Here is a 10,000-nt window from a genome sequence, read left to right as displayed (position 1 = left end):
CAGATAATCCAAGAAATTCAGTTGCATAATGAAGATATCCCATAGTGGGAATCCTCTTCCTGGTTTTCTTGATTGTTCTCTTGAAGGAGGCATACTAGCTACTCTAGTAATATGCCTTTTGTAGAAAGCCAGTATTGAATAAGTCCATGAACAGCAAGAGTCCAGCCCAGATATTACTTGAGACCTGTTTCTGTTAAGGCCAGCAATTCAAACTATTGGCTCCAACAGCTTTTTATGTTTTAGGCCTCATAATTGTTTTAGCAAGTGGCTTTGTAAATTCAGATTCAACCCAACCTTCTTGATTTTGTAATTGTTGCCTTAACTTTAATAAATTGATAGAATGATATGTGACACTATAATCATATGTGACATCATTAGATATTGATGATTTTTACTTTGATTATACCTTAGATAATTGTTAAGTAAGTGACCCACTGAAGAGGATATTAAAATTTTATATGCTATTTTATTTCATAATAATATTATTCTTTACTTTATTTCTTTATTATTCATTAATAAATTCATTATGTATTAATGGTCAAGTTGAATTTATTAATTGCTCTCCCTAAGTATGTGAACTTGAACTCTTTCAGATGATTTTTATTTCCCTATTTAGACAGCCATCACCTATTAAGTTCCTCTCTTAAGGACCTTCCAGCCACAAATTTCTAATCTATATTCTAATGTTTCCAAAATCAGTAACATGTAAACCACAAGCTCCTTCTTTTCCCTCAGAAATGGCCAACCATTGAACTTTCCAGAATATGCTAAGCTACCTACAGACAAATTGGTATGACTTGTGGCTAGTAACTTTGGCACTGACCAATCAGAAGTGAGATTCATCTTTATTATGCCACATTGATGTCACTCCTTATGACTATAAAAGAACCAATTAATTCTTCCATGAAGACTTCATTACTGAGAAGCACCCTATTTGTTAGCAATTGCTAGCTTTACAAATAAATTTTTCATTTTCAGAAATTTGTTGCCTCCATTTCTCTTTATCACAGATTTATGTCTTGATAGTAAAAAAAAATCAGTTATAATTTTTCTATTTTCCTTTAGCATGCCCCTTCCACTCTTCCTATGGTAGCTCTCTTACCACTTTCCCAGTTAGGATCACAAGATCAAAGGATTTCATGCTAATTGTGACTTTGGTGGAATTTGGAAATCTTTATACCAGGGATTCAGACTCTGAAGAATTCTCTTCTTTGAATTAAAGCTCACCCCATTCCTTTTCCCTTTTCCCTGCCCTGGAATTCCCTCTCTTTTCTTCTCTACTTAACTCAAATCCTCTCCAATCTTATAGTTCATAGTATGATAAGAATTGAAAGAAATCTTGAAGAGCATTCTTTCCTTTTTCACATGAAGAAACTGAGTTTTGGGGAGGATAAATGATATATTTGCCCAAGGTTACAAAGTGTATTAATGGTAGTGAGGATGAAAGTTCATATCTCCTTACTCCACCACTGGGCTAGTGGTCTTTCTTCTGCCTTTTGTTACTTTTCATTCACCTCAAATAGCATTGTGTCTACATTGTGCCCATCTTCTGATGTCACAAACTCAAAATATAAAACAGGCTTTGTCCTCTGGGAACTTATATTCTAGTGGGAGGTTACAACATTTATACGGGCAAATAAAACAGAATTATAAAATTACATGTAATAGGGTTTTGACATATTCTTAGATTCTCCAAAATGTAAGTTTTCATGTGAAGGATGCCAGGGTCCAGTTTCTGGGAGAAAATGTCCTATGTTGCCCTATTACAAAGGTAAAATCTGCCTCTTTACATTGAATGCCAAAGCAAAACAGGCTTCATCTTTAAAACCGAAACTGGGTTAGTCTCACTCTCTTTTCAGCAGTCCAGGGAGCAAAGGTTTTTCCAACCCATAGCATAGGTGAGTAATGGGGAGGGTTACCTACCTCCCTCTGTCTAAGCCCTATGTTTCTGAGATACAGAATTGCCATTTGAGAGCTCTGTTTGCCCTTTTCAATTCTAAGAATGGATGCTACAATCCCTAAACCCAGGAGTGTTAGCCATGGCAACTATGGAAGCAGGATTCCAGACCAGATGCTGCCACCAGCTCAAGAGGGAAACCCTAAAAAAACCTAGGTACCAAGATGAAAGCCCCAAAGTCTTTGGACTTGAAGCTTAATAGGACTGAAGCTATAAAGAGACTGAGTTAAATCCTACTCTGGTTCCTAGAGACTGTGGTGATAAAAGGAGGAATTATATAAATTCACTCCTACTCCCAAGTGTTTTTGAATCTATGTGCCTGATGTTTGTATTTTTATTCTTGCTATATCTTTGAAGTAGAAACTTTATGAAAACTAACCCAATAATTAAGAAGGTCCAATGCAGTCCAGGAGATCTCTAGAATTGGAGGTACAGGATCAGTAGGGGGCTTAAGCAAAAAATTGACCCTAAACACTCCTAAGGATACTGGAAAGCCCTGGGAGAAGCAAAATAAAACAAATCTAGTCTTCAGATTCAGGGAATTAGGAAATTTGCTGTTATATATAATTTACATGTAGAGATCCAGCTCAAACTGCATCTCTTCCATGAAGCCTTTCTTGGACGCATCCAACCCAAGATTATCTCACCCTCTTTTGAAACCGTAGGACATTTGAGTTGGCCTTATTACTTACCGTCTTGTACTGAAGTGAGTTGGCAGGTTTGATCCATAAGAATTACTGGACTGGACCATTTTTCACAGGAAGGGGTTGTATTATCATAAAAGCAGACAGAACAAAACAGCATCAGGGACTGGTTGTAATCGATATTTATAGGCAATGGTTATCTCCTCCCAGGAGGGGTTACTCCTCAATCATTGGTTAGGATTTATCAAGACTTTGACACTAACAAAGGCCCTACTAAGGCGTCAGACCTTTGAAACATGTAGCAGGACCTAAGTTCCTCACATCCTGTTTATCACAAACCAAGTCCCTTGCACCCAGCTGGGTAGGCAACTGCATCCTGTTTCTCTTCTCCCTTCGATCAACAGATTAAACCCACACAAGAACCAAGAAAGCCATCACTGGGGTTTCAGTATTGTAAAGAAGGAAACTTTTTTTTTTTTAATAATAGCTTTTTATTTTCAAAATAAATTTCAGCTGTTGTAACTACCTTTTATAATCACAATTTATAATAACCCTTTAAAACAGGTGCTTCTCATTCAATCTACTTGCTACATATGTGTATGTAATATAGATAGATAGATATAGTTATAGATACATACATACATACATACATAGACAGACTCTTTTTCCTGGAGGTTGCAAAGGTTCTCCCTGTACCAACATATAACTACCCACTGACTTTTCTCACATCAATGCCCAAGTTTTAGCAGCAAATGAGGAGTTAGAATTCTAATCAAAGAAGACAAATTTTATCTCTTAAGAGTCACTGAGACATGAAAGAATAGAATCCATGGCACTGGATGGGTTTTTGCTTCAAGAAATAGTTACCTCAGATTTATCTCATTTCCTTTTTTGACACGATTACTAAATTCAGAGACGATAGAAATGCTAAGGGTATAATTTATCAAAATTTTAGCAAATCTTTTGATAAAGCATCTTATGTTATTCTTGTGGAAAAGATGAAGAGATATGGATTAAGTGAGAATGTAGGTAGATTTAGAACTAGTTGGATGTTCAGATTCAGAGTAATTGGTGATTTTTTCATGTCATTATAGGAGATTTCTGGTGGAATAGCATAGATATCTGTGCTTGGCCCTATGCTGGTTATTTATTTATTTATTTATTTTTATCAATGTCTTGTGTATAAAGGCATAGATAACATACTCATCATATTTTTGGTTGACACAAAGTAGGAAAGGATGGGTAATATAATGAACAGAGTCAGGATCCAGAAAGACACATATCTGTAGAGGGCCAGAACTCTGGAGAAGTATATTTGAAACAAGGTTGTTAACACAGTGGAATTGATGAGATAATGGTTCTCTAGTTCACATATATGTAGTATAAAATCACTCTAGTTTGATATAATGATATAATCACTCTAGATTGGCTTATACTCAGTATATTGTAATGATGTAATTGTAATAGGGTATTTAAGGACTGAAAGAACTGGGGACAAAGTCAGACAGACTGAGACTGGTTGAGACTGGCAGACTGTCAAAATTGCTCGAGGAGATCGGGTCAGACTATGACAGACACAGACTGTGAAGGAGACAATAAAGACTTTGGACTCTATTCTTATTCATCCTCGTAGTGACTATCCTGATGAGACCAAGGCCCTTCCGGAGGACCTCCAGAAAGCTAGCCCGAACATTGCACAAATCTTTTAGGAATAGGGAGAAGACAGAATCACCATCATATACTGTCCTTGTTGGATTCGCCTATCTGATACAGTGCATTCAGTTTTGGCATCATGATTTAAGAATGCTGACCCAAAGATGTCCAATCTGTAAGAAAAACCACTAAGGCAGAAATCTGAGCCAATAACCATTTGTTTAAAGGGCCTGGCTCCCTTTAATGAATAGAATCCCAGATGTTCCTCAAGATGAAATGCTCCCTTCCTCCAGGGTCTTAGTTTTATAGTACTATAGTAGTGGACAATATAGATGAAGTAATCTAAAAATAATCTCATTGATGGATAGACCTTATCCTTGTACCCTCTGGGACCCTGCACAAAATACAGAATACCATCGACAAATGAGCTGATGAGCAGACCTGACAGACTTATTATTTTTAAATAGTATTTTATTTTTTTCCAATTATATGTCAAGACAAATTTTATCATTCATTTTTTACAAGATTTTAAATTCCATATTTTTTCCCTCTCTTCCTCTTCTCCCCTCTTCCTAAAAGATAGGAAATTTGAACTAGATTATATTGTGCAATTATATAAAACATTTTCTTATTAGTCACAATTGTGAAAGAAGAAACAGATCAAAAAGGAGAAAAACCACAAAAAAAATAAAGCAAAAGTTATAAGCTTTGATCTGCATTTAGAGTCCATCAGTTTTTTATCTGGATTGGGAGATATCTTCCAATCATGAGTCCTTTATACTTTTGATAACCCATCTCAACATTTCCTACCAAGGGTGTTCTACCAAGACAATGAGCTGATTCATAAGCTGGGCTGATAAATAGATGTCAAAACATCTCCACAATTGGCCAGTAGAAAGGAAGGGCACAGGCTGGCAAACAGGGTCACTCATTGACCAAATGCTCATAGTCATCTTCTCATGTTGAGGTGATGAAGAGCAGAAGGTCAATGAAATAGCTGGGGGACTTTCCATATCATTACCTCCATCACACTGGGCTTTGTCCCCTATTTAGCTGGAAGAAAGGGTAGAGGTCCTAGTTAGCGTCCTATGAAGTTCACTTCCTAAGCAAGTGAACTTATAGTGAATTTGTAATTTATAGTTTAGCGCATTTTATAAGAATTTGGGACCTTTTATAAGAAAGAACCTAACCTATTTTGTTATTCCTGAATGTACATGTATTAATTGATTAAATATATATTGATTAACAGTACAATATTATTAATTATTAATAATTACTACCTCTATGAATCCATTAGCTAATTAAACTATTAGCTTAATATTATAATAATTAATTAATATTATGTATTTATATAAAATAATTAGCTTAAATAAAGATCCAGTCATCTATTTCAAGAAGAACATTAGTAAAGATGGAAGGAACTAAGCATGTTTAGTTTGATTCAGAGAACAATTGGGGAGGATATGATTAGTAGTATTCAAATATTTGAAGAGCTATGTAAAGGAATTATTAAACTGTTTCTGTTTGACAGAACCAGTAAAGGTGACTGAAAAATGAAAAGAGGGAAGTTTAGGCTTTGGAGCTGTCCAAAAGTGAAGAGGGATCTTTAGAAAGGTGATGTCTTCCCCTTCCTTGAAGGTCTTTAGGGAAAGCTGGATGATCACTTCTTGGCTCTCTTATTATAATAAGGATTTCCATTCATGTGAGGGTTGGACTAGATAGCTGCAAAGGTCCCTTCCAACTCTTAAATTTTTAAATCTCATTGGTCTTTTTTTTTTCTGGAGCCTCAAAAGAGAAAATGAAGAGTACTTGCTTACACCTCATCTCTGGCCCCTACACTGCCTCAAAACTTCCCTTCTGTCTTAACTGACTTCTCTTTCCTTCCATTTCTATATCTAAATTGTTTGTGAATGTTCTAGACCTGTGTACACAGATGTTGAGAGAGGGAACAAGAAATTTCTCATCCATCAGTGTCCTAGGCCTTTGTCACAACAAATATTTTGAGATGACACAATTAGGACTAATTGTTTCCTCATTATTGCCAGGAGAGCCAACTAAGAAAAAGAATTTCTTCCTCTGAATCCAGCTGTCAGTCCTCAAAGGCAAGGTTCCAGTATTTAGGATCAGAGTTTCCCTGTCCTTCAGTGTATGAGGATAATAGCCAAACTCCAGAGATTATCCCAAGCTATGGCTGCCTGATGTAAGGCACTTAAGGACCTCTTTATTTGACAGCTGTTTCTTATATCACTTACTGTTCACAGAAGGCTTTGAGCCCATTTGGTAACACATTTGATATCACCACATAAATTCCCCCACTCATGGAAAGTAAAGTTTTCTGATGTTAAAAATGTATTCTAATAATAATCAATCAACAAGTATTTATTAAATACCCACTATGTGTTGAACATTGTACTAAACAAAGTTTGGAAGACAAATAATAATGGTTGACATATCTATGGTATAGTAAAGTAATAACTTACACATGGGGTATTTTAAAGTTTGCAAAACACTTCATATATATGTATATGTGTATATATATATATATAAAACATATATATATATACATATTTCTTTTTATACATGGTATTCTAATTATTATTGCTTTCATTTCATAGGTGAGGAAACTAAGGCCTATAAAAGTTGAGATTTGGCCATGGTCACAAAACTAGTTTCAAGTATAACTTGAATCCATGTCTTGACACTATATTTATTGTTTGTTATTCTGTAGGAAGTACATGGTTTATTTTAATATTTTAATTTTTTAAAATAATTTTTAACATTTGTTTTTAAAACTTTGAGTTCCAGGTTTTCTCCCTTCTTCCCTACCCTCTCCCATTGAGAAGGCAATGTGAAGTTATGGAAAATATTTCCATAAAAGTCATGTTGTAGGAAAAAACACAGATTCCCCCCCCCAAAAAAAAAACACTCAAGAAAAAGTTTTAAAAAGTATGCTTCAATCTTTATTCAGACACAGTTCTTTTTCTGGTTTTGGATAAGAATTTTGTCATAAGTCCTTCAGGAGTAGTCTTGGATCATTGTATAACTGAGAACAGTAAAGTCATTCACAACTGATAATCCCACAACATTGCTATTACTATGTATACAGTACATTTCACTCTTTTTGAGGTCATAGAGGATTTCCCAGGGTTTTCTGAGTATATCCTGCTAACCAAAAATATATAGTTTGGTAGAGTAAAATGCTACCTTCAAGAGTGGTAAGATATGGTTCCTTACGACAGAATTCAAATCCTAGCACCACTTCTCAAATCCTATAGTCAACAAACCTGAATTTGATCCAGTCTGCCACTGACTATATGTGAGACTTTGAGCAAGTCATCTTACCTTCCTTGATCCCAGTTTCCTCATTTATAAAATGGGGGAAATAGTTAGACTATAAGCTACTAAATCTATGCTCTTCTAGCTCTAAATCTATGGTTCTCTAACTTCAAGTCAAGTTCTAACCACTTAACCAATTCCAGCTCATAAAAAGTAACCAAATATTCTTCCTTTCTCTCTCCATTCTCTGAATTTCTGCATTCTAGGAAAGTTTGTCTTGACAAGTCCTACTGCATCCAGTTTTGACCTGAGCCTTTCCTTTTGCTTCTGGTCACCCAAAAGTCCTAGTATCTTCTTCCCTACAGTTAGTCCTTTAGCCCATACAACCATAGATTTAGAGTTGACAGGAAGTATAGGGGTCATCTAGTCAAACCCCCTTATTTGAAGTAACTGAGCCTGTAGAGACAAGAACAGCTATGCTCAAGATCACATACGTACCCAACTCCAAAACCCAGCATTCGCACCCACTGTATTGGGAAGGCCCTCTCTCCTTCCCTTCTAGAAGGCTTTGTACTCTCTCGAGTTCCCAGGGCCAGAGTTGGGTTTGGGACTGGAGGAGAGGGATAGGGGGAAAGAGTTTCTTCGTCTGTGGCTCCAGCCAGACTCTAATAGGGTCCGGCGCAGGGAGTAGGAGGCGGGGGAGAGAGAGAATGGGGGAGTAGAGCTGAACCCAAACCGTCACCTAGCTAGGGTGAGGGTTGACTTGGCTATTACTGAGTGGGTGGGAGGAGTGGGATCCGCCTAGGGGTGTCGGGCAGGGGAAGTGTACGTGGCTCAGGCCGGGAGCCCCGGGAAACCCCTCCCCACAGATCAGGCTCCTGCTCCAGACTTTTTCTTCGGGTGATGTCTACGGAACTTCAAAGCCGCCAGTCTCTGCCGCCTGGGCCGCCGTCTGCTCCACATTACGCGCCCGCCCACCCTCTCCCCAGGCTGACATTCTTTGGACCGAGCGCTGGTTTCCCCCCTTGCAGCCTCCTCCGGGGGGCGGCCCCGGCTCCTCCTCCCTCTCCCCCATCCTCCTCCTTCCCCGGCTCCAGAAACCCTGGCCCTGCCTGGACCGCTACTCTGCTCAGCGCCTCCCAATGACCCGGCTGCCTCTGCACCCCTGAGCTCAGGAACTCAGAACCGAGCTCAAGCGCACAATCTGACCGAGGCTAGCGCGCAGCGGCTTGCCACCCAGCCGCCCAGGCGCCTCACACCTGCAGCTAGGGAGCCGCGCCTTACTCCTTAGAGTGAATAGGCGACTGGGAGGGTGGCCGTCCCGCGCTCTCGCCTGAGCCCCTCCAACTCCGAGCTCCGGGCTCTATATTCTCTCTCCAGCCCCGCCCCGTCCCATCCCATTCCGTCTCCTCCCATCTCGGTGGTAACTTCGGGCGCCCTAGTAGTGAGTGCAGCGTTTGGGGAGAAGGGGAGCTGGTTGGCTATGGCTCGCCCTAGCCCTCGAGGGACCTCGTTCTTGCCTCTGCTCTGCTGCCTTCTGGGGCTGTTGATTCTCTGCCCTGGAGGGAAGCCCCAGTCAGTGCTAACAGACGACGAGATCGAGGAGTTTTTGCAAGGTTTCCTACAGGAGCTGGACCCCCAGCGGAAGGAGGAGGGAGAGGGAGAGGAGAAGGAAGTGGAGCAGGGGTTCCCTGAAACCACCCTGAGTCCCAAAAAAGGGAAAGCAGGAGGTAAGAAGCCAGCAGACACCAGAGTGGAAGGAAAAGAAGGTAAGTGGAAAGGTGTGGGGGGATGGCAGGCTGCCCCAGATGAGTTTACTGGGACTCGAGTCAGTGGAGGGAGATGGAATGGAGAACCGCTAGGCACCAGCCACGTGCCCTGGTGGGGTGAGGGGAGTAGAAAGGAGAGAGGGAGGAGCATGGGAGGCGTGGGGGAGCAAGGGACTCCGGGAAGTAGAAGGGTTTGCACTACCCACAAAGTTATCTCAAATGGACTGAGTCAATCAAGAGATAGGTGGAGCGGCCCCAAACAGGTCGGACCGTTATAGTTCTCAGTTTCTTTCCATTCGTTTTGGGGCCAGGATCCTTTTTCGGGGAGACTTTTGGAAGAAGTGTTCTCAGCCTCTTATTCCAATTGACTTACCTTATGGTCTCGGTCTAGTCAGTCTGATGCATTGACCACACCTCCCTCAACACACAACCTTCACGTCTCTGAGGATTCTCATCTTCTTTGGGCTAGACATCCTGGAGAACCTTCTGTCTCTGTGTCCTGGGCTCTCCACACAGGTAGTCTGTGCAGAGAGCTTTGAAGGGTTTCCGACCAACTCTTATCCTTCCCCACCTTCATCTTTGTGGAATACAAGTGTTATCTTTCAGATTCCGAGATCACACACACTTTGGGGGGCCTACTCCCTGCCTGGAGCCCGAGTAATCAGACACTCCCATTCCTCAGTCTTCAGTCCTCTCCGGTT

General features: G+C 40.0%; 2 protein-coding genes across 19 annotated transcripts in view; one reads left to right on the top strand and one right to left on the bottom strand.

Annotated features, from left to right (window-relative positions):
* Positions 1–2,904, bottom strand: part of SPINT3 (serine peptidase inhibitor, Kunitz type 3) — a 183,010-nt gene extending 180,106 nt beyond the window's left edge. For 5 of the 18 annotated variants that reach the window (XR_012486234.1, XR_012486230.1, XR_012486229.1 and 2 more), the window contains exon 1: positions 2,650–2,801. The gene's annotated coding sequence lies outside the window, so the exon portion shown is untranslated. Of the gene's footprint in view, positions 1–2,649 lie in introns of all 18 variants that reach the window. The other 13 variants (XR_012486240.1, XR_012486241.1, XR_012486228.1 and 10 more) reach the window with 11 other exon arrangements.
* A 5,546-nt stretch (positions 2,905–8,450) lies between these two features.
* AEBP1 (AE binding protein 1) overlaps positions 8,451–10,000 on the top strand; it is an 18,735-nt gene continuing 17,185 nt past the window's right edge. Inside the window, 1 exon segment of the mRNA XM_074288479.1 lies at positions 8,451–9,299. Coding sequence (XP_074144580.1) covers positions 9,014–9,299 — 286 coding nt within the window. The 5' untranslated portion in view covers positions 8,451–9,013.

Source organism: Sminthopsis crassicaudata, chromosome 2 (genome assembly GCF_048593235.1).
Source record: "Sminthopsis crassicaudata isolate SCR6 chromosome 2, ASM4859323v1, whole genome shotgun sequence".
Taxonomy (NCBI): Eukaryota; Metazoa; Chordata; class Mammalia; order Dasyuromorphia; family Dasyuridae; genus Sminthopsis; species Sminthopsis crassicaudata.
The sequence above is the reverse complement of the archived record's forward strand: the minus strand, read 5'-3'. Positions and strand labels throughout refer to the sequence as shown.